The following is a 25,283-nucleotide window of genomic DNA, read 5'->3' as shown; positions in this document are numbered from 1 at the left end:
ATAGTTTATATCTATTAAATATATAAACCAATGGACTAGTACATAGTCCAGTTAAGTCAAAACACTAGTCATTATAGTAGCCAAAACACTAGATTATATCAAATAATAGACTAGTCCATGGACTAGTTAATAGTCAATAGATTAGTCAGTACTCTAGTCAATAGGATAATTACTACACTGGATAATAGACTAGCTGATATATTCAATAATAGATCTGTCCATAGAAAGTTTAGAAACCTCAAATACATAACAGATTCATTCCAGAATTTTAAGAGTCTACATTTTTCCAATATTTAAAAATATATAAAATTTTAACGATCGGATACAATAAGCAGAAAGTACTTTTATTTTCCAAAAATAACTTTCTTGGGCTAAGATAGTACTATTTCAAACGTCAATTTCCCATGCCTGGTTTCATATATGTACATAAATACCTGACGAAAAACACTCATCATTCCAGGCATTCATTCATAATTTATGTCCATGACCATAAAACAACAAAAATTATAAATAAAAAAAAAAATGGGTTAGTTAGTTAGATGATGTCTCTATCACAACACTAGGAAGGAAATGTCGTCGTTAGCGGTTAAGTTTAAATTAAGTCGTTTACTGTTATATTATAATGGAATTGTCTGGTCCAGATACAAGAAAAATAGACTACTTTTCTTTTGATTATACATACGTACATACATACATACATGTAAGTATGAAAGCCTACAATGAAAGTAAACTTTACCAAACGCCTGTAAACCACACTTAAATGTCTTACGTCTGGTAGTTTTACATTCGAAGTTGTGTGTAATAATCTTGTTTATTTGTTTGCTATTTTTTATATTTTGTTTTTACTGAACGACTGACTTATTGACTGACTTAAAAAAGAGGAAGAAGATGTTGGCCAAAAACGTTTTGTGAAAAGCGTTGTTGTTTATAAATATGTAGTTGGCGCCACAGCGTTTATGCTAATGTTAGTACAGTTTTAAATTATTGTTCCTATCGGCCCATAAGTGAACATATCAACCATAGTCGAGTTCTTTTCAAAACTTAGCCTCTATTGGTAAAAATTTTACTATAGCAGTGCTTACCTTAAATGGTACATTGAACATGCATATTATAAGGATGCCAATCACCAAAAGCTATTCCAGTACTCTTGCCGGCCGGTGTTGTAAGTGTTTAAAACATACGTCTTACACCCATAATAGAACTTCAACCTCTCGAGTCATGGTCCTAACATTTACGAAGTATCCAATTCCGGATCAGCATCACAGAGTAAAACACTCGTTTGTTCTTGGCAAAGGCACGTTATAAATGTGGTGAGACGGCTGGAGTATAAGGCAACTATATGCAACCGCGTGATTCGAACTCCGAAACCACGTCATGAGTATTAACATTAGTGGGAATACCAGCTCCCCATATGCAGCTTCCACCGACGCCAGTTGCAGTTACACCTGTATGACACACAAACACTGGAATTTTTATGGGCAATTATAACACAAAGTTACCCTGCGATTATAAGCTGCCCTAGGGCACAAAGTATACAGAGGTGTCACTTTTGACATTTAAAAAAGTCCTAAATCAGCTTTTGTTTGATTTTGAAATTGTTTGGTGAGAAGAGGTATATAAAATACAGCTAAAAAAAATTATTGAATTCGTTTTGTGCGAAAGAGAGGGAAATAGTTTTTTGCTCGTGACGCCTCTGTATACCCTGTCACAGGGTATTCTCACCAAACAATTTCAAAATCAAACAAAAGCTGATTTTAGACTTTTTTAAATGTCAAAAGTGACACCTCTGTATACTTTGTGACCCTGTGCCTAGGGCCTAGGCTAGGCACTGCTGCATTTCGTGCAGCACATTTGGACAAAAAACCGAATTTTATCAAATCTCTTTGGGAGAATTGCGGAGCATCAAATTAACGGCGCCGAAAATTTTAAGCCGTCCAACGATGTTTTTTTAAATTATGTCGGCGGCTTGACTTAGTCTCTACTATGTTGCAGAAATTGATTTAACAGTTTAATTAAAAAAGCTTTCAGATAAAGCTTTTGCTGTTTGGTTATTTTATTAACATGCAGCTGTTAATTAAGATCCAAAGTTATCAAGTTGATAGCAGTAATGTTAGTAATAATGGACACTAAAAGCTTTGTAATGTAAAAATAAACGTAAAGCTCTGTTGCTGTGATAACGATTTAAAATTACAGTAGAACATGTATAATTCGACCTTTTAATAATTCGGGTAATTTCAAGGAGATATGGTTTCCGATTATCTAGAATATTAAAACGCTACCAGTTGATACATTTAAAGATGTATTTTGCTTTAAAAATAATTTTTTTTTTAATTTGTTGCCGTGTTTTCTTACGAAACAGAAATAAAAAAATTTTGAATCAATCTTTAACTCAATTCCATTTGTAATTTACCTTACAAATGGAATTAAATTAATTTAAACATTTGAAAAATAAAAATATATTTCATATTTGTTAATTTCCTAACACGATTTCTAGCATATGTTTCGTATACAAAAACTAATGCTGGCTGAATATCGCGACATCTATGAACCGGTTATAGTAGAAAATCCTTTTACTCAAGTCACCGAATACGGCGAAGGTCTTAGACAATATCATATAGGATTTAAAATTATTTTTTAATAGAAATAAACATATTTGCATTTAAAAAATATTAGGCTTAACCCGCTCTAAAATAATCTTTGGCTGTGATGACTTCGATGGCACCGATCTGGAAGATTTCGATTACAAAGGTCTAGATCCCGAAATAGAAACTTTCCAATTAGTAAGCCTCATGCCTTTGCAATTTGTTAAATTAAATTTCTTTCGCAAAAAGAATAGAAATATTATGCGCATTTCTATTTGTGTGAAGAGGAGAAACCTATGCTATTTGAATTTGGCGGTCATCTATATAAAAGTGTAAGTTGGCGAAATATTTTTAAAATTAAAAATCTAATTTGTTTTTTTTAGCTCTTCTGGAAAACTTGGCGTGAACGTGTTGCCACTATACGTCTCTTACATCCCAATCTTTTTCACATCTCCTGTTCTTCACCCTTTTCGAGTACTGATGTCCTGGGCGAAGAGGAACTTTGTTATGCTCAGGTGCATGTAGACTCGAATTATTCACAATCTTCGTGGAGGAATTATTCGACCAGTTGTAGTTTGTTGAGTCAATAGTTTATGGGATAAATGTAGAAATTAAATTTAATAAATGTATGTAGATAGTATAGTAACATTTACCATAATTATTTATTATATCGAAGAAGAAACCACAGATAACTATAGGATGTTGATATAAAAATCGATGAAAGATTTTTCTATAATATCGATTAGACGTTTATTAAAAAGTGTAACCGATAGAATTTCGCATATATGTATATTTATTGTCCACACGTTCGTTGGATGGTTGGTTGGTTGGTTAGTTAGTTAGTTAGTTAGTAGTTAGTTAGTTAGTTAGTTAGTTAGTTAGTAGTTAGTTAGTTAGTTAGTTAGTTAGTTAGTAGTTAGTTAGTTAGTTAGTTAGTTAGTTAGTTAGTTAGTTAGTTAGTTAGTTAGTTAGTAGTTAGTTAGTTAGTTAGTTAGTTAGTTAGTTAGTAGTTAGTTAGTAGTTAGTTAGTAGTAGTTAGTAGTTAGTTAGTTAGTTAGTTAGTTAGTTAGTTAGTTAGTTAGTTAGTAGTTAGTTAGTTAGTTAGTTAGTTAGTTAGTTAGTTAGTTAGTTAGTTAGTAGTTAGTTAGTAGTTAGTAGTTAGTTAGTTAGTTAGTTAGTTAGTAGTTAGTTAGTTAGTTAGTTAGTTAGTTAGTTAGTAGTTAGTTAGTTAGTTAGTTAGTTAGTTAGTTCGTTAGTTAGTTAGTTAGTTAGTTAGTTAGTTAGTAGTTAGTTAGTTAGTTAGTTAGTTAGTTAGTTAGTTAGTTAGTTAGTTAGTTAGTAGTTAGTTAGTTATAGTTAGTTAGTTAGTTAGTTAGTAGTTAGTTAGTTAGTTAGTTAGTTAGTTAGTTAGTTAGTTAGTTACTTACTTACTTACTTAGTTAGTTAGTTAGTAGTTAGTTAGTAGTTAGTTAGTTAGTTAGTTTAGGTAGTTAGTTAGTTAGTTAGTAGTTAGTTAGTAGTTAGTTAGTTAGTTAGTAGTAGTTAGTTAGTTAGTTAGTAGTTAGTTAGTTAGTTAGTTAGTTAGTTAGTTAGTTAGTTAGTAGTAGTTAGTTAGTTAGTTAGTTAGTAGTTAGTTAGTTAGTTAGTAGTTAGTTAGTTAGTAGTTAGTTAGTTAGTTAGTTAGTTAGTAGTTAGTTAGTTAGTTGTAGTTAGTTAGTTAGTTAGTTAGTAGTTAGTAGTTAGTTAGTTAGTTAGTTAGTTAGTTAGTTAGTTAGTTAGTTAGTAGTAGTTAGTTAGTTAGTAGTTAGTTAGTTAGTTAGTTAGTTAGTTAGTTAGTTAGTTAGTAGTTAGTTAGTAGTTAGTTAGTTAGTGTAGTTAGTTAGTTAGTTAGTTAGTTAGTAGTTAGTTAGTTAGTTAGTTAGTTAGTTAGTTAGTTCGTTAGTTAGTTAGTTAGTTAGTTAGTTAGTAGTAGTTAGTTAGTTAGTTAGTAGTTAGTTAGTAGTTAGTTAGTTAGTTAGTTAGTAGTTAGTTAGTAGTTAGTTAGTTAGTTAGTTAGTTAGTTAGTTAGTTAGTAGTTAGTTAGTTAGTTAGTTAGTTAGTTAGTTAGTTAGTTAGTTAGTTAGTTAGTTAGTTAGTTAGTAGTTAGTTAGTTAGTTAGTAGTTAGTTAGTTAGTTAGTTAGTTAGTTAGTTAGTTAGTTAGTAGTTAGTAGTTAGTTAGTTAGTAAGTTAGTTAGTTAGTTAGTTAGTTAGTTAGTAGTTAGTTAGTAGTTAGTTAGTTAGTTAGTTAGTTAGTAGTTAGTTAGTTAGTTAGTTAGTTAGTTAGTTAGTTAGTTAGTTAGTTTAGTTAGTTAGTAGTTAGTTAGTTAGTTAGTTAGTTAGTTAGTTAGTTAGTTAGTTAGTTAGTAGTTAGTTAGTTAGTTAGTTAGTTAGTTAGTTAGTTAGTTAGTTAGTTAGTTAGTTAGTAGTTAGTTAGTTAGTTAGTTAGTTAGTTAGTTAGTTAGTTAGTTAGTTAGTTAGTTAGTTAGTTAGTTAGTTAGTTAGTTAGTTAGTTAGTTAGTTAGTTAGTAGTTAGTTAGTTAGTAGTTAGTTAGTTAGTTAGTTAGTTAGTAGTTAGTTAGTTAGTTAGTTAGTTAGTTAGTATTAGTTAGTTAGTTAGTTATCATGGTGCTTTGCCTCAGTACTTTTTATCTCGCACTGATTACTCGTTTGTTACTATAAATGTTAAAAGTAGGCGTAAAAAGAGGCGTGTCATCTACTAATGATCTGATCTATAATTACTTAAATTAAACGAAATGTTAATAATTTTCGTTTGCTTTATTATTTTATTTCTTTTTAATTATATACATTTTGAGATTTTATTGCACATAAAACTAAATTATATTCTGCTTATAATTAAAAATTTATAATAAAATGTAATTTTTAACAAAAATTTTCTTAAAGAAGCATATAAAAAACAATGGTAGATATTAAAAGGCCAGGCGAAATAATAATATAACAATTTATAATACATTTAAGCTGAAATTAGCAAAAATATACTTTGTGACAACATTTTTTTAGGCAAATTCGAAATGCTTCCGAAATTTCACTTTTTTTCAAAACATTCTTACTTAAACATTAACCAACTTAATCGATTCTCGGTAGATTTACTACTACTGGTGCCATTACGATTACCATTCTTTAAAATACCAACACCTGTCGTTCCAGAGGCACCATTCACCGCCCGATTATTTGTTTTCGTTAACATTTCCCCCGAATTATTATCATTTATGGATGATTTTTGTAATTTCTTAGACATTTCCTCTACCGAAAAACCATTATTGCCATAATCCACACTTTGGCGTTGTTGTTGTTGCAATTGCTGCTGTTGCTGATGCAAAGGACAATTACGCTGATGTTCGGTATATGAATTGCCATTGGATTTGCGTAGATTTGCACGTGACAGAGTACTTGTAATTCACTTTGTAAGGCCTCATTTGTAGGTGTGGTATCACCTGAATCTCTACCTTTCTTTTGCGTCGTTAGAAAATCGAATTTTTCTGGTTCTCTTCTCATATTGGAAGGTTGGCGGTATTCTCCTATGGTAACAGTACCCAAACGTAAAGTTTGTCTATTTGCTTGAGTGTTGTTGGTGGCAGTGTTGTTGTTGTTGTTGAAACCATTGGTAGAGGCAGATGATGATTTGTTGGGTCTGCTGTAAGTGTCATTGCCATTGTAAGTATTTCCATTTTGAACACCATTTGTTAAACGTTCAGATGTTGTGTTATTGTTGACTTTATAGGTGTTGTTATTGGTCATCTGTAGAGGCTTTAGGGAGGGTTAAGAATTTCTTTAATATTATTAATCATTTTTTACAAATTGTTTTTTCTTACCGGTGGTTTTGGTATATGACTATATGTCTCCTGTTTGTTTGGCTCTCTACTGTCCAATGTATCATTTTGCTGTTGTTGTTTGTTTGTGTTAGAGAGTTTATTTTAGGTCCTTTAGATCGACAGGTACCAGCATCATCCAATATTGTGGTATTTAACAGTGCCTCCTTTCGATCCTGCAATGTAATAAAAATAAGAGAAGTAGTATTTTAGTCAATTAAAAAAAATCTATTTTATTTAAAAATCTATTCTCTTCTCCACTTATAAAATTGTATAAATAATAAGTTTTAAATGTAAATTTAATATTAACCACCAGTTTACTATAAAATAATAAATCTTTAATTGAAGAATCATCATTTCCGTTTAACTGTAGAAATATCTTAGAAATCTTTCACAACAATATCATGTTTATTTATATTTATAAAAATGTTTTCTGATAAACAAAGATAACGGTAAAATTAACTAAACAATTACATTACACTATGACATAAAATAATTGGAACACACACTGTTTTTAATTAAATTAACTTGTTGTTGTATCATTTGTTACCAAATATTTAGTCATTGTAATCATAACAACAATTTTACATTTAATTACATTTTAATTATTTAATTTTCTTGTTTATATTTATAATTTTTGTTTTTGTAATGAATAAAGCGCTTAGACATTGTTTGACATTGCTTTTTGCTTGAAATGTTTCGATTTAGATAAAATATTTTTTATATTTTATTTAATCAATTAATTGAGAAATTTAAGAAATTTCTTGTTTACTCTTCAAATAAACTTTCCATTTCGTGTGACACATGTTTAATAGCTTTAATCTTTTTCGACACTTTTAAGACAAAAGAGGAGAAAAACATGTAAAATACGCAGTTTAAACAGATGTTTACGAAAAAAAATAACACTTTTGTTCAGAAAATAATTTCGCTATACTATTTAATCTGCCATACGAGGGTTTGTTAAAGTGTCTGGTTTAAACGATTTTCTAGAAAAGACCACATATAGGGGTTAGAGAGAATTATAGACCGATATTGATCGAGACAAAGAATGAAACCGGTATAAAATAAGTCCAGTGTATGATTACCGGTTATAAGTTCAAAACTTATATAATAGAGACTTGTCAATTTATAATGAAAACTATCAAGTAGGTGGTTGCTTAATATTTAGACCAATTTCTTCCGCTTACAGTAAGTGTCTTGAATCTTAGAAGAAACTATTGGCATCACTAAATAAAATTGCATTTTATTGCTAAAACTCCTACATGCGAAGTAGTTAAGTCCCCATATATTAATGGCAGGGCCCTCGTTTAATGAAATTCATATATTATTCCTACACATAAAACCCTCGCACACACACCTGATCTTTCTCAGATGTGCACACATAAATAAGAGGTGGACTAGGTACACGACTCTCTAACGAATATGCATGTTGCTTATTTATGATTAACACACAAATATGTTGTTAGATGTTGTTGTTGCATTTAATAATTTGTGTAGCAAGTCTATTTGTTGTTATTGTTGTCTACATACCTCATAAGTACTCAAAGTTACCAAACACTTTCCACCACGAGCCGGTTTCATTGTTGCGTGTAACGCTGATGATGTGCTTCATTGTCAAAATAATTTTGCATTTTTTTGCCGTGTTTTTACTGCAACTTCTTGTAAATTTTTGCGTTTTTTCAAGAAATTTCTTTTTTTTATTGTTGTTAGTTTTTCCTTATGGAAGATGTTTTAAATAATAAAGATTATATTCACAGAAATTGTTAATAAATTATTAGCCGCTGTTTGTAACTGATTTGTTTTTTTGCACGTTGCTATTCCACCGCACCATTCAACGTTTTAAAATAAAATAAAAATTTATATTTTTCTTAACGCACTCACTCTATTGTTGGGCTGTTTGACTATTGACTGTTTGATCGTTGGTTGAGTTGGTTGTGGTGGTTTGGTTTGGTGGCTGATAGCTAGTTGAATGGCTATTGCCACTTTATGGTGGCAATTTGCAAGAGTGTGTGGGGAGATTGGTTGGTTGTTTAGTTGATGGTATGAGTAAATATTAAAAAACAAAAGTACTAAATTAGTTAGTTGTTTGGTATTGTGTTATTTTTCCATTATTATTTATTTTTTTTTTTTTTCATAAAAATATCTATTGACAATTTTGCACAATATATATAGACAATCTAAACAAAATGAGACAACAACAGTAATCAGTGAAAACAGATACAAAAAAAAAAACAACAACATCAAAGATAAGATAAAATATTTCTGATGCAGATGTTAGTACACTGCTACGAGTACTAGTACTCGTAAGAACCTAAAAATATTATTATTTTTTTTTAATTTCGTTTATGAATCATCATCTTTTTTGAAACCTCTATATGTTTGTTTTAAAACAATAACAATGGTTAAGACCCTTTATATTATAAATATAATATTTGGCTCTTTCGTTCGTTTTGTTCCGTTGGAGGGTCTCTCATACTCTCTGACATCTCTTAGTTTTTTTTTTTTTTTTTTTTTGTGAAATCAATATGTAATAATCGATTAGCAGCGATAGTAAAATCTACAACAAAAGCAACAATAATGTGATCATAAAGCCAGATCTTTAAAGCGTAGCTTATAGATTAGTAGACTTTTAAAATTTATAACAAAAATTGTTAAAACTTGCGAGTATTAAGGTCGTATAAAGAATTTCCCAATCGACACCATTTTTATAGAAGATTATAAAGAAACTATATTTGGTCAAGTTTGACCCTATAAATATATTATAGTATAGACTAGAGTCTGGTCTATATTAAGGTCTATAGACTAGAATGTAGTCCGGTCTATGTTTTGGACAATAGTCAAGATTAAAGTTTGGACTAAAGTCTTGGCAATTGTCAGTCCTATAGTCTGGCCTAACGCCTAGACTACAATTTGGTTCATAGTCTAGACTATAGTGTGGCTTATATTCCAGCCTATAGGATAGACTGTAGTCTATCCTATAGGCCGTGGTCTATAGTCTAAACTTAAGGGAAGATTATAGTCTAGTCTATAGTCTAGACTATAGTTTCGCTTAAAGTTAAGATTATAGACAAGACTACAGACCAGTCTTGTATAAAGTCTGATCTAAAGTCGGGACTGCAGTCTAAACTAAAGTCTGGTATATAGTCTGGTCTTGACTTCTGTCTTGTGTTTAGTCTAATCTGTAATCTGGTCTATAGTCTGGTGTTTAGTCAGTACTAATGTTTATGGTCTGTGCTCTTGACTATAGCCTGGTCTATAGTCTCGACTATAGTCTGGTCCATAGTCTTGTCTATAACCTGGTCTACAGTCTTAATTATAGTCTTGACTATAGTGTTAATTATAGTCTTGACTATAGGCTGGTCTATAGTCTTGACTATAGTTAAGACTATAGTCTGGTCTATAGCCTAGCCTTCACTAAAATCTCGTCTATAGTTTGGCTATAGTATCGTCTATAGTCTCGACTATAGTCGGGTCTATAGCCGCTACTATAGTCTATAGTCTCGACTATAGTCTATTTACTATAGCCATGACTACAGCCTACATTCTACATTCTCGTCAATAGTCTGGTCTATAGTCTTGACTATAATTTTTACTATAGTCTAGCATATAGCCATGACTACAGCATGGCCTACATTCTCGTCAATAGTCTGTTCTATAGACTTGACCATAGTCTTGATTGTAGTCCGGTCTACAGTCATGTCTATAATCTGGGCTATAGTTTGGTCTACAGCCTATAGGCTAGTGTTTAACCTGGTCTATAAACTGGTATACTGTATTATGCACTCTCGTCTTAACTATAGTCTGGTATATAGCTTGGCCTTGAGTATAACATGGATTAGAGTTTGGCTATAGTCTTGACTATAATCTCGTCTATAGTCTCTTCTATATTTTGGCTATAGACTGGTTCATATAGTCTATATTCTTGACTATAATCTTGTCTATAGTTTGGCTATGGTATGGTCTATAGTCTTGACTATAATCTTTGCTATAGTCTGGCATAGAGCCATGACTATAGTCTGGTCTACAGTCTCGTCAATAGTCTATAGACTTGACTATAGTCTGGTCTATAGTCTTGATTATAGTCCGGTCTATAGTCTTGACTATAATCAGGGCTATAGTTTGATCTATAGTCTATAGGGTAGTATTTAGTCTGGGCTATAATCTGGTCTACTGTATTATGGACTTTATACAATTCCTTTAAAACTCTGTACACAAGCAAAACATCGCAAATAACAAACATCTTAAGTAAATGTATAAAAATAGCAAAAAAAAACAGATTATTGTACAATATAAAGTTATTTATTTAACACCAACATTCGAAGTTTGTTCGAAATTCATGTAGTCGTGCCGTGTAATGGTACTGGGTACAAAATATTTTTCTGGTGCGAGTATCTACTACTATTTATTGCATGTTTTAAAGTTTTAGTATCCATAGTAGTTACTTGCTAAACAGAAAAAATGAAACTTACTACAAAACTACTTACTCTTACTTACAACAAATAGTCAAATAGTATGCGGCACAGTTGAAAAGTTGAAACTTTGCAATGGTATGGAATGGTGTGGTGTGGTATGGTGTGTCGTGTTATGTGTTGGCTTTTAAGGTCGTTGGTAAAACCAATAAATAAAATTCATAAATTAATAAACTCACAGAGATGAATGCACTACGAAAGACATACAGTATGATTGTTTAAATAATGTTTATAGCCGCGGATACAGGTGTGATGTGAAAATTATCTTTATATGAGTTGGAAAAATGAAACCAAAGCGAATGTTATTAAATTCTTTAAGCATTTTTGTGGTGACTTTAATAAAACCGAGCTTAGGGGAAAAATAAATAGTTGAGAGAATTTGTTGCTAAAAAAAACACAAAAAGACCTTGACTTCAAACCCAGATTGAATGTCAAAAACAATGTTAGATAATGGAAATTATATTTTTGAGAAAATGTTTACAAATGTATGTAAATTGAAAGTTATACTCAGTCAGACATGTGGGTCTATAAAAGAAGAGAATAAGTTAAAGCTTTTAATTTCAGTTTTAGCTAATATTTTCCCACGTAAGCAGATACTTGTTTAAGTATCGGTTGTTTAATAATTGAGTTATTATAAATTTCCTCGATTAATATGTGTATCCGGAAAATTATCGGAAAAAGGATTTATGGTTTATTTTTCATAAGAAAGTTATAGAAATATTAACAAGTTTATTCTGATAATTTTGAATTTATTTGAAAAATTTAGAAAAAATAATTGGGTTTTGAACTTTCTTAATGTTGCCCTTGGGTCCTCATTCTCAGTCTTATCTCATTCTTAAACAACACCTAAAATTTAAGGTTTATATTTTAAGATCTTGTAAATAATAAAATCAGTAAAGAATATGGAATAAGATCTGATAATGAATTAATCTATGGTTTGGACTATAATCTAGACTATCTGGATTATAGTTTAGACTATGAATTGATCTATAGTTTGGCCTATAGATTGGACTGTGAATTGAACTATAGTTTGGACTATCTAGACTATGCATTGATTGACTATACTATTATAAATCGGGACTACAGTGCTTAGACTACAGTGTAAATCATAGATTGGACTATTTAGACTGTGGATTGATAGACTAAAGTATTAACTATCTAGACTGTAGTGTATATTTTAGTTTAAACTATAGTGTTGACCATAGATTGTGTATAGTTTTGACTTTCTGGACCATGAATTGATCTATATTCTCAGCTAAAGTTTTGACTATAGTAGGAACTATAGTGTGGTCTTTAGTTTAGACTATAGAGTCAACCATAGATTGGACTTTAGTTTGGATTATCTGGATTATGGATTGATCTATAGTCTGAGCAATAATTTGGATTATAGTATGGACTATCAGGACTATGGTGCGTACTTTAGTATAGACAGAAATGTAGACCCTAGTTTGGACTATAGATTAATTTATAGTCTGGACTATAGTATGGTATATCTGGACTATAGAGTTTAGACTGTGGTGTCACCCATAGATTGGACTATAGTTTGGACTATCTGGACTGTGGATTATCTGGACTATAGTGTGGACTTTAGTTTAGACTATAGTTTGGACTAACTGGATTATGAAGAGATCTATAGTTTGGATTATAGCATGGACTACCTGGGCTGTAGTGAGGACTTTAGTTTAAACTTTAATGTAGACCATAGTTTGGACCATGGTCCATAGTATCGACTATAGATTGGACTATAGTTTTGACTTTAGATTAAACTATAGATTTTACTATGTATTAGACTATAGTTTTCACTATCTACAATTGAATCTAAAATACAGTGTATACTATGAACTAAACATCATCTATACTCTGGATTTTTTCTGATTTTATATTAAAATGACTCACATTGGAACTTGTTAACACTTAAAATATCTTAACACTATTCAAGTCAATCAATGAAATCTGATAACCAATTCAAAACAGTAAATAGTGCGTGTTAAATTGATTTGTGTTTGGAAAAAAAAAAACAAGTAGTCAATACCACAATTACAATTGTGGGTTATTGGAAATGTAGCACGTGTTTACCACCAATTAAAATAAAATGTGTTAAATAATTAAATAAGTAATTTACTCAATTAAGTACTTTGACATTATAACTCCTATAAAATTCTTTTAAACGGTTCTATTTTATATTCTTAAACCAAAATTTAAATTACTTTCCTAACTTCCGAAACATTGAAAACATGATTTAAAAACTTACCCGATTTTCCATAGAATCCCCACTGCCGCCACATTCTTTGAAGCCGTTCTTAAACATGCGTTTATGGGCCTGTTTGAATTCATTCATTAAAGCACTGTGTTGATCATCCACAACATTGAGAGTATTATTGTTGTTATTATTACAATTGATGTTGTTGCTGCTGCTGTTGTTATTCACAGCTGCAGTTTTATGATGATCATTGCCATTCAATGTATTTGTGTTTAAATTTGTTGCTGCTGTTGGACTTGTTGGGTGATGATGATGTTGGTTGTGATGTTGTTGTTGTTGTTGATGATTATTATTGTTCTCACGTTTCATTTCGTATTGTAGTGGTTTCATTTCATTATGTGGAGCATGTTCTTTAAAGGCGGGAGGTTGACGTCTCTATAAACAAGACAAACACAAAACAAATAAATTCATTTTGAAAACACACCATTTTGTTTATAATATAAACTTTAATAAACAACAAAGTTATTTGATATTCTTTTATTATACAATTTGTCCTAATTCTGATTTCAAGCAGGGTTGTTAAATTTTTTAAAAATAAGCTTAAAATTTTGTGAATTTTTGAATACGAATAATTATTTTTTAAATTCATAGTATGAATTTTTAAATTTAAGGAAATATTTGGAATATTTTGCCAAAATTTCAAAATCATTTATGTTATATAATCGTTATATTTTTATTGATTTGCAAATCTAGTGTACAAATTGAATAAGTAATTTTATCCATTGAAATTTTAATATTCTTCAAGGATATTGAAATATATAATAAAACGTGTTAAATTTTACTAAATATATCAGTATAGTGGGGATGGTATAATGGGCTTGTGCTGATGCTTGTAACGGTACAAAATATTGGTTCTAGATCCACCTTAAAGTACACTAATTGACTCAGAATCATTTTATGAACTATCTAAGAAGGCGGTTTGCAAGCTTACTATTAGGTGTACTAGTTCATAGAACTCCCGAGAACCAGTGCATTAGTTGATCGTCATCATTTTACGATCATCAAATCAGATACTCTAATTTAAAATACTTTCTGTTAGCCAGATTTTCCTATTGGCTTAAGTCTTTATTGATTTGGAAGAAAAGTGCCTGGTTTAAGGAGACACTATTAAGCTATTATGCCGAGCTTTCATTCAATTAGAAGATTTCAAACGTAGAAAATTCAGTACTTCAGTAATTTTGGGTAGATTCTCAAACTTATAAACTTTTTAAAAATAGTCCACAAACTAATCAATGAACTATAGTTTAGACTATACTATTCTATAAACTAGTCTATAGATCCACCTTAAAGTACACTAATTGACTCAGAATCATTTTATGAACTATCTAAGAAGGCGGTTTGCAAGCTTACTATTCGGTGTACTAGTTCATAGAACTCCCGAGAAAAAGTGCATTACTTGATCGTCATCATTTTACGATCTTCAAATCAGATACTCTGGTCATCAACACCAAACAGTTAGATTATCAGAAAGACAAAGTCGACAGTGATATCCAAAATTTGAGGATCAGTTTAAGCCACTAAAGATCCAACAGCCTGATCTAGTAATAATAAGAAAGGAGAACTTGAAGTGTAGATCTGATGATCAATCTGTTCAGTTTGATGATGTGTCCAGACAAATTTGTCTCTCATATTCTCAACTGAGAGATCAGATCCTGTATGCCGATCTATAAAAGTTATATATTGCTTCGAAAGTGTCGAATGTAAAATGGATACATTACAATAACCCAAAGCTAAAGAAATCGAATCAGATAAATCAACAATATGTGTTGCACCAACGTATTTGCCCTGTATTTCAGAGAACAAGTCCCAACAACGATGAGCTGCCGGTCCGGCGATCATAGGGGACAAGGCTCGATTATATGTCAGCTCACCCGCCTTCATTTCAGAACAGGTAACTCGAAATTAGGTCTTAAAAATTAATCGGAAACGCAGAATACATAAGTATGTTGCCAGAAAGATGGAAAAAGATCATAACTAAAAATGGTCAAAAAATGCAGGTCTAGGGTTTCTTCCAATATGGTCAAATAGCCACAAGTTTCTAAATGCCCTTATTAGCGTAATTGTAACCATTTCGAATCGTTCAAACAACTTAAAAATACTCGACACTTAACTCTAAGTACTTGCAAAGTAAAAAATATATTTCAAAAAAGTTATACCACTTACCGCTTTTCTCTTCTTAAGTTCCTCTGTAATGGCACTTGAGAGACTGCCTCCATCGTTAAAACCACCAGACGATTTCTCACTTTCCATATTCAAATTCACATTTGAGTATGTTGAGTTATCGCCGGAAGCTGTTGTGGTCGCCGCTGCTTTATTCAATTTAGCCAATTGGAGATTGGCATATTGATAACGTTGCATGGTGGCAGCCACGCCACCAATTTTAATATCGCCCTCCTCATGAGGTGGCAAACACTTGTTGAAAGTATTGCTAGAAGATGACGTTGATGTTGCAGAATTTGAGTTCAAATCAAAATTGTATGAATGATTTTGTGGCTGATGCTGATGTTGGGTGTGATTTAACATGGCCATGGGTGGTGGAGGTGGTAATATATTGGGTGTTTTCGGTGTTTGATTAAATTTCGTTAGGGTGCCTTCCATGGCAGCTGGTTCCTCTCGGTTGTCTTTTTGTACAGGGCTCAAAGTTTTTCTTATGGTGCCTGTGCTCGAAGAAGGCGTGGCATTTTCCACAAATGTATTGTTTATGGAAGTAGCACCATTTTCGGATAATTTAATAATAGTTTTATTAATTTCCTTTTTAACATTTGTCTGTGTTGTAGAGTTCGTTGCGGTGCCGGTGTTGGAATTTTGTCTTACGGGTAAATTTGTTGCGGCCGTTAAGTTGGAATTTGCACTTCTTTCGGTTATGGATTTTGAACGACATCTACGCTGCTCATTGGCATATAAAGGTTGATTCCAATTTGCTCCATTTGAACTTTCCTCTCTGACGGCAGTTAATCTCTTTGATTTCACATCAGCCCAGCAGGGACTTTGATCTCCGGTTACTGAACTAGCTGAACTATTATAACCACTTGATTCTCCGGGAAATAGATCACAACCGGCCCCAGTATGCACTGTCATATCTAATTTATTTGAACTTTTCATAACTGCCACCGCCTCACTGAATAGTACATCTGAAAAATCTATACTATTTACCGTCAGAATTTGATCACCTGGTCTTAAGCCTGCCTCTCGTGCCACACTTTTCTCTTTTGTAAATTGTACAAATATTCCCGGTTTCCATTCGGGTCCCTTACAAATGCCCAAACCCAATTTGGTGCGTGGTGCTACATTAAGCACCACATTTATAACACGTTCACCTTGATTACGGCTGTGAGTACGTTCCGTACGCTCCGAGGATTGATAAGAACATTCGGAGGTGGTGGAACTAATACTGGGTGTCTTGACCACATTCCAGGTAAGACCATCATTTTCTTTGCTAAATTTTTCGAATAAATGTTAGATTAAATATAATCTCTTACCAATAACAATAATAATAACTCACTCTTTTACCGGCAACATGCCAACACTGCGTACTTTCAGTGTTAAACGTTCTTGATGGCTAACAAGTTGCACAAATTCTTTGTGTATGGCATCATCTATTCTGAATCCATTAATACGCAATATTTGATCACCAATCTGTATAAAAACATAAATGAAAAATAAATAACACTTAAAAATATTGTTTGTTCGTTTGTTTGCTTAAAATGTTTTGGTCTAAACAGTCGTCATTTGGGTCACATTTGAAGTTTGTATGTTGATCATTTTAAGAGTGAGTGGTGAGGTGAGAGGCTTTATATGTTAGTGTTTAAATTGTGCGTCACGTTTGTATATATTATGTTTGTTGCTGTCTAGAATTCTTTACATGACGCACTTTCTGTAAATGGTACGTGCAAGACCTTCCCTGTAAAAGTTTGAATTTTAACTTAAATATCGGACATCTGGCTAGTGAAAGTAAAATGTGTAAATATTATTGCAGTGTCTCATTGTTTGGCTGTTCTAATTTAAAATACTTTCTGTTAATCAGATTTCCCTATTGGCTTGAGTCTTTATTGATTTGGAAGAAAAGTGCCTGGTTTAAGGTGACACTATTAAGCTATTATGCCGAGCTTTCATTCAATTAGAAGATTTCAAACGTAGAAAATTCAGTACTTCAGTAATTTTGGTTAGATTCTCTAACTTATAAACTTTTTAAAAATATTCCACAAACTAATCAAAGGACTATAGTATAGACTAGACTATTCTATAGTCTAGTATATAGTCTAGTCTATAGTATAATCTATAGTCTAATCTATAGTCTAATCTATAGTCTAATCTATAGTCTAATCTATAGTCTAGTCTATAGTCTAGTCTATAGTCTAGTCTATAGTCTAGTCCATAGTCTAGTCTATAGTCTAGTCTATAGTCTAGTCTATAGTCTGGTCTATAGTCTAGTCTATAGTCTAGTCTAGTCCATAGTCTAGTCTATAGTCTAGTCTAGTCTATAGTCTAGTCTATAGTCTAGTCTATAGACTAGTCTAGTCTATAGTCTAGTCTATAGTCTAGTCTATAGTTTAGTCTATAGTTTAGTCTATAGTCTAGTCTATAGTCTAGTCTATAGTCTAGTCTATAGTCTAGTCTATAGTCTAGTCTATAGTCTAGTCTATAGTCTAGTCTATAGTCTAGTCTATAGTCTAGTCTATAGTCTAGTCTATAGTCTAGTCTATAGTCTAGTCTATAGTCTAGTCTATAGTCTAGTCTATAGTCTAGTCTATAGTCTAGTCTATAGTCTAGTCTATAGTCTAGTCTATAGTCTAGTCTATAGTCTAGTCTATAGTCTAGTCTATAGTCTAGTCTATAGTCTAGTCTATAGTCTAGTCTATAGTCTAGTCTATAGTCTAGTCTATAGTCTAGTCTATAGTCTAGTCTATAGTCTAGTCTATAGTCTAGTCTATAGTCTAGTCTATAGTCTAGTCTATAGTCTAGTCTATAGTCTAGTCTATAGTCTAGTCTATAGTCTAGTCTATAGTCTAGTCTATAGTCTAGTCTATAGTCTAGTCTATAGTCTATAGTCTAGTCTATAGTCTAGTCTATAGTCTAGTCTATAGTCTAGTCTATAGTCTAGTCTATAGTCTAGTCTATAGTTAGTCTATAGTCTAGTCTATAGTTAGTCTATAGTCCTAGTCTATAGTCTAGTCTATAGTCTAGTCTATAGTCTAGTCTATAGTCTAGTCTATAGTCTAGTCTATAGTCTAGTCTATAGTCTAGTCTATAGTCTAGTCTATAGTCTAGTCTATGTCTAGTCTATAGTCTAGTCTATAGTCTAGTCATAGTCTAGTCTATAGTCTAGTCTATAGTCTAGTCTATAGTCTAGTCTATAGTTCTAGTTCTATAGTCAGTCTATAGTCTAGTCTATAGTCTAGTCTATAGTCTAGTCTATAGTCTAGTCTATAGTCTAGTCTATAGTCTAGTCTATAGTCTAGTCTATAGTCTAGTCTATAGTCTAGTCTATAGTCTAGTCTATAGTCTAGTCTATAGTCTAGTCTATAGTCTAGTCTATAGTCTAGTCTATAGTCTAGTCTATAGTCAGTCTATAGTCTAGTCTAGTCTAGTCTGTCTATAGTCTAGTCTATAGTCTAGTATAGTCTAGTCTATAGTCTAGTCTATAGTCTAGTCTATAGTCTAGTCTATAGTCTAGTCTATAGTCTAGTCTATAGTCTAGTCTATAGTCTAGTCTATAGTCTAGTCTATAGTCTAGTCTATAGTCTAGTCTATAGTCTAGTCTATAGTCTAGTCTATAGTCTAGTCTATAGTCTAGTCTAGTCTAGTCTATAGTCCTAGTCTATAGTCTAGTCTATAGTCTAGTCTATAGTCTAGTCTATAGTCTAGTCTATAGTCTAGTCTATAGTCTAGTCTATAGTCTAGTCTATAGTCTAGTCTATAGTCTAGTCTATAGTCTAGTCTATAGTCTAGTCTATAGTCTAGTCTATAGTCTAGTCTATAGTCTAGTCTATAGTCTAGTCTATAGTCTAGTCTATAGTCTAGTCTATAGTCTAGTCTATAGTCTAGTCTATAGTCTAGTCTATAGTCTAGTCTATAGTCTAGTCTATAGTCTAGTCTATAGTCTAGTCTATAGTCTAGTCTATAGTCTAGTCTATAGTCTAGTCTATAGTCTAGTCTATAGTCTAGTCTATAGTCTAGTCTATAGTCTAGTCTATAGTCTAGTCTATAGTCTAGTCTATAGTCTAGTCTATAGTCTAGTCTATAGTCTAGTCTATAGTCTAGTCTATAGTCTAGTCTATAGTCTAGTCTATAGTCTAGTCTATAGTCTAGTCTATAGTCTAGTCTATAGTCTAGTCTATAGTCTAGTCTCTAGTCTAGTCTATAGTCTAGTCTATAGTCTAGTCTATAGTCTAGTCTATAGTCTAGTCTATAGTCTAGTCTAGTCTATAGTCTAGTCTAGTCTATAGTCTAGTCTAGTCTAGTCTATAGTCTAGTCTAGTCTATAGTCTAGTCTATAGTCTAGTCTATAGTCTAGTCTATAGTCTAGTCTATAGTCTAGTCTATAGTCTAGTCTATAGTCTAGTCTATAGTCTAGTCTATAGTCTAGTCTATAGTCTAGTCTATAGTCTAGTCTATAGTCTAGTCTATAGTCTAGTCTATAGTCTAGTCTATAGTCTAGTCTATAGTCTAGTCTATAGTCTAGTCTATAGTCTAGTCTATAGTCTAGTCTATAGTCTAGTCTATAGTCCTAGTCTATAGTCTAGTCTATAGTCTAGTCTATAGTCTAGTCTATAGTCTAGTCTATAGTCTAGTCTATAGTCTAGTCTATAGTCTAGTCTATAGTCTAGTCTATAGTCTAGTCTATAGTCTAGTCTATAGTCTAGTCTATAGTCTAGTCTATAGTCTAGTCTATAGTCTAGTCTATAGTCTAGTCTATAGTCTAGTCTATATTCTGTAATCGTATTCTTGTTTATAACAAGCAAATTTTACTCACCCTTAAACCCTTCTGTTCCGCTTCGCTATTACGATCAACACTGGATACAAAAAATCCCGTACTAAACTCCTTGCCACCTCTTACAGAGAAACCATAGGAGGGTACAGCGCCCGGTGTTACCAGTATTCGACGACTATGAGGTCTTAACAAACGTATCAAACGGATGCGCGTTGAGGCTGGTATAGCACACCATGAAGATGCCGCAGTGGTAAGAGTCATCATGTCACTAGATGAACTAGTGGTGGAGCCCTGCATACTGCTGCAATCGGTGAATAATGAGGTGGCCATCATATAATTTAGAGAAAATTTGTTATGTTTGTTTTTTCCTTTTTTTATTATTGGAATTACAATGGTAAATCATGAAAGCTGAAGTTTGTAGCTAAGCCATGAACTGCAAAGGAATGAATAAAAAAATTTTATTTAAATAAATTTTATAATTTTTCTTTTTTTTCATATTTTAATAAAATTATTTGGTAATTCCGCGAATTTGTTAAAATTTGAGGTTTTTCTTTTAGAGTTAATGTTGTTTTTATTGTAATATATATTTGATAAAGGTTCGTGTTTTAAGTTTTTTTCCTCTGCTGCCCATATTGAACAGCCGCTTATAACAACTAGTTTGTTTCTTAAGTCTTTCGTCTGTTATCTTTATTTTGTCAAAGTTTATGTCCTAAGTCTTTGGTATTATGTGGTAATACCAAACCAAACAACAAACGCAACCACCAACCAACTATTCAATGTGAATATTGTCTGTGTTATACCACCACTAAAAGATGTATGAATTTATCATACATTTTTCAATCTTCAATTTTTGTTTTTGCAATTTTTTTGTTGCTTCTTTGCGACGACAAGTCCTGACCTTTTACCAGAAAAACAAACAACCAAAAAAAAACTTAAAAGATGAAAGAAATAAAATTTCAAGACAACACCCGGTCGTGGATCTGCAACAAGTAAAAGTGAAAACAAATAAAACTTTCTCTCCTAACTGCCAGTGAGACAAACAACCGATCAGACAGCCAGCCAGCCAGCCATCAGCATCATCGTTACAAACAAGGAACATCTTCACATTTCCTATTCAATACATAAACATGAGCAGCAGTACCATCTCATCCTCATCATCATCATCACCATCTTCATACACTTGGATAAGTGTAGTATCCTCAGCTGTTGTGTCATATTAATGGCAGTAATGTCATTCGTGGCCATACATTTATTTACTTATTACTTCTGTTATTTTCTTTTACAAACGAAAAACATTAAAATCTCTTATGAATGAATGAATGAAGTGAATCGATTTGAATGTGTATTGTTTGGATAAATATAAAAGACTGGCTGACTGGTTGTTGTTATTGATAGTTTTAAAATAATGTACGTTTAATGTAACTCTATCAAAATGTTGAAAAATAAAACAACAACAACGAAGAAATATTTATTAAAAACGCTGCACTACCTAATTCGAACAAGTGTTAAAATTGACTGAAATCGTACATTAAAAATTAAATTAAATAAAAAAGACAATTCATACAACTGCGGCTGCTTACACTGTTAGAAATGGAAATTTCTCTCTAGAGACTGCCACCAGCAATATTGAGGATGCATAAATTTTGTAGTTTTTTAATTAACAAACAAATTGTATGTAGGAATGTAATTAAACTTGTTATTAATGTGTCTTCACACTTAATGTTTATGGTCGAAAATATTTATATTTTTTCAAATTAATACCATAAATTTTCAATTATATGTATCTGATATGTTAAATCTTAAATAATTTGTTTGTAAACGAAGAAATTTGAATTTTGAGAGAGGAAATCATTAAGAAGAAGAAAATTTAATATTTAGCTTCATTAAATCCTTTGTCATGTTTGATATATGCTGAACTGTAAGGAGGAATTTAAAATTTTAAAGTTGTTCCTATTTTCAGAAATATAAGCAAAATCTGTAGATGACATTATTTCATGACTAACTAACTAACTAGGTTAGGTTAGGTTGATAGGAGGATGTATACTACATCAAATCCGAAGAAATACACCTACACAGAGGGAAAAGGCAATATACACTTCTGCTACCAAATTAACACCAAAGGATTTATAGTTTTTCAATAACATCCATTGTCAAAGTATATACATACATACGACAACACTATATAATATTGACAACGCAACGTTGTCATTATTGCAACAATTCGTTGTCGAAATCTAAATTTTATGCACATCTGTTGTCTAAGTGTTAACAAACGTGGTAAGCTCATTATTGGCAACGAAAGGTTTGTCAATAGTGAGCTTACCACGTTTGTTAACATTTAGACAACGGATGTGTGTAAAATTTAGATTTCAACAACGAATTGTTGCAATGTTGTCAACATTACATAGTGTTGTTGTACGTATGTATATACTTTGACAACGGATGGTATTGAAAAATTATAAACAGTTTGGTGTCTATTTATTACCAGGCGTGTATATTTCTTATTCCCTCTGTGTAGGCCACTAACGGGCCTGTTGTGCGCTCCAATTCATGAAAAAAAAAAATTGTTCACTGAATGTATTATTTTTCCATGTTCAGAAACTCTGTTTCCTGGACGTAATTCCTAAGAATCTTCCAATCAGTGTTGGTTAAGAATGTTATTTCCGGAATAACATTACTTCCAAGATACTTGGATTTAACTTCGACGAATGCCTGACAGTGGCAAAGAAAGTGCTCCAGAGTTTCACTGTCCTCTCCTTATGCTCTACATCGAGCTCCCTTCCCTTTAAAACTATTACATTCGCCCTTTCGTTGCCGACTACTCCCGAGTGTCCTGGTACCCATATGATGTAAACCTTACCTCTGGGAGAGTATTCAGTTATAGCTTTCTTACAATCCAATACGGTCTTAGATTTAATTCTATCACCTGATATCGCCCTAATTGCCTTCTGGCTGTCGGTAAATATATTAAGCCCTGTGGGCGCCATATTTATTCTAATCCAATTTACACATTGCGTTATTGCTCGTACTTCAGCCTGGAAGCTTGTGTTATGATTGGGTAAAAGGTGGTATATTTCTGTTTCTGGGTCTTCAATATAGAACCCCAGGCCCACTTTGTCCCCTAATTTAGAGCCATCCGTGTAGCAACGGATTCCTACTGGTATTTGCTCCAATGTTCCGCTTGACCAAGACATTCTATCTGAGATTAGCGTTTCAAAGTTTCCGACATATTCTGTGTCTGGTATGCGATCAGGCACGTCCGATGAATGTGTATAACCTTCCAATGTGTCCAGTATACATTGATGACGTGTCCTATAACCGTTTTTGGCCAGTTCGCCGAAGTAAAGGAGCCGTTCGGCTGTAGCGCGCCTCATATCTATAACTAACTATAACTAACTAACTAACAACGAACTAACTAAATAACGAACTAACTAAGAACTAACTAATAAACGAAAAACTAAATAACAACTAACTAAGAACTAAAATAGACTAACAAACGAACTAAAACTAACAGAACGAAGCGAAGATAACTAACTAAACTAACTAAGAAAAAAAACTAACTAAACGAAATAACAACAACGAACTAACGAACGAACGAACTAACTAAAAAACTAACAAAACTAACAATAAAAAACTAACTAATAAGAACTAACTAACTAACTAAAAACAACTAAAGAAACGAACGAACGAACGAACGAACGAACGAACGAACGAACGAACGAACGAACGAACGAAAACGAACGAACGAACGAACGAACGAACGAACGAACGAAACGAAGAACGAACGAACGAAAACGAACGAACGAACGAACGAACGAAGAACGAACGAACGAACAACGAACGAACGAACGAACGAAAAACGAACGAAAACGAACGAACGAACAACGAACGAACGAAAAACGAACGAGAACGAACGAACGAACGAACGAACGAACGAAACGAACGAACGAAAACGAACGAACGAACGAACGAACGAACGAACGAACGAACGAACGAACGAACTAACTAACGAACGAACGAAAGAAAAACGAACGAAACGAAAAACTAACTAACTAACGAACGAACGAACACGAACTAACTAACTAACTAACTAACGAACTAACTAACTAACTAACTAACTAACTACTAACTAACTAACTAACAACTAACTAACTAACTAACTAACTAACTAACAACTAAGTACTAACTAACTAACTAACTAACTAAGTAACTAACTAACTAATTAAGGACTCGTCGAGAAAGAATCTTAGGTGCTGTATTACTAGCCCCGAAAGATATATTCAACCTCTCAAACCCGTTACTTTCATATGCATATGAATTAAACCTGTTATGGTGAACCCACGGGCTGCACAAAAAACACAAAACATGGTCGCAATGCTTAGGGCCCTCTCTAATCTAATTGGAAGGAGTCTAGCAATGACTTACGAATAATATATTATGTTAGTACTCAATCTTTGGCAGTGGCTGTATCCTAGTAGGCGGTTTGTTTTTCTGAAAACAAAACTATTTACTTAACTCCCTATTAGCAGGTGATCGTAGTAAGTACTTACCTAACTCCCTCTATGTAAGCGAGTGTGGCAGGTACTTGCTTCCCGTGGTAAATTAATGATTTATAATGCTATTTTGTAAGAAATTTTAGCATTTCAACACTTTACTTTTCAATGTTAGTTTTGCTGGGTTACTTAGATCATTTATAAATGAAAAAATATTATCCTATTTGCATTATGTCTAGGAAATACAATCAGAAAATATCCTGGAAAAATGGGGTTTTGGTGGTTTTTACAAATATGTATCTTAATCATTGACGCATAAAATTTTTAATTTTATTTGTAAAAATTAAAAACAAGAACATTGAAATGTTAAATATAAATATTTTTACAAAATAACTAGCAACTTAATTAAATTATTTAATTACAAAAATCTTTAAACAACACTTTTTAAAGTGTATTACACAAAAGTAAACATTAATTACTGAAATGAAATCCTAGTGCTGGTGTCTTTTGTGTGAAAAAAAAGAAATCCATCAAATGGAAAATTTAAGAAAAAAAAAAATGAAAAAGTCACGTAATGTAAAAGGTGACATTGAAATTTATCTTTTCTTTTTTTAACAATTTTCTGTTTAATATCCATCACAACATCAACAACAATTACTATTACGCTGTATAAATATGGTA

The 25,283-nt window shown here is 32.2% G+C and overlaps 1 protein-coding gene and 1 pseudogene across 1 annotated transcript; one reads left to right on the top strand and one right to left on the bottom strand.

Annotated features, from left to right (window-relative positions):
- The first annotated feature begins 2,449 nt into the window (after positions 1-2,449).
- On the top strand, positions 2,450-3,203 carry LOC119615151 (annotated as a pseudogene).
- Positions 3,204-5,686: 2,483 nt separating this feature from the next.
- LOC119615150 (GATA zinc finger domain-containing protein 14-like) lies at positions 5,687-20,538 on the bottom strand. The gene is given in 7 exon segments (XM_037971230.1): positions 5,687-6,030; positions 6,033-6,394; positions 6,453-6,625; positions 13,170-13,553; positions 15,342-16,614; positions 16,681-16,814; positions 20,152-20,538. Coding segments are annotated over 7 exon segments (2,961 nt in total). The 5' UTR covers positions 20,443-20,538.
- Positions 20,539-25,283: the final 4,745 nt, after the last annotated feature.

This window comes from Lucilia sericata, unplaced genomic scaffold (genome assembly GCF_015586225.1).
Source record: "Lucilia sericata isolate MDLA Ls3-8-SP2 unplaced genomic scaffold, ASM1558622v1 Contig004238F_arrow, whole genome shotgun sequence".
Lineage (NCBI taxonomy): Eukaryota > Metazoa > Arthropoda > Insecta > Diptera > Calliphoridae > Lucilia > Lucilia sericata.
This window is presented reverse-complemented; position numbering and strand designations above follow the sequence as displayed.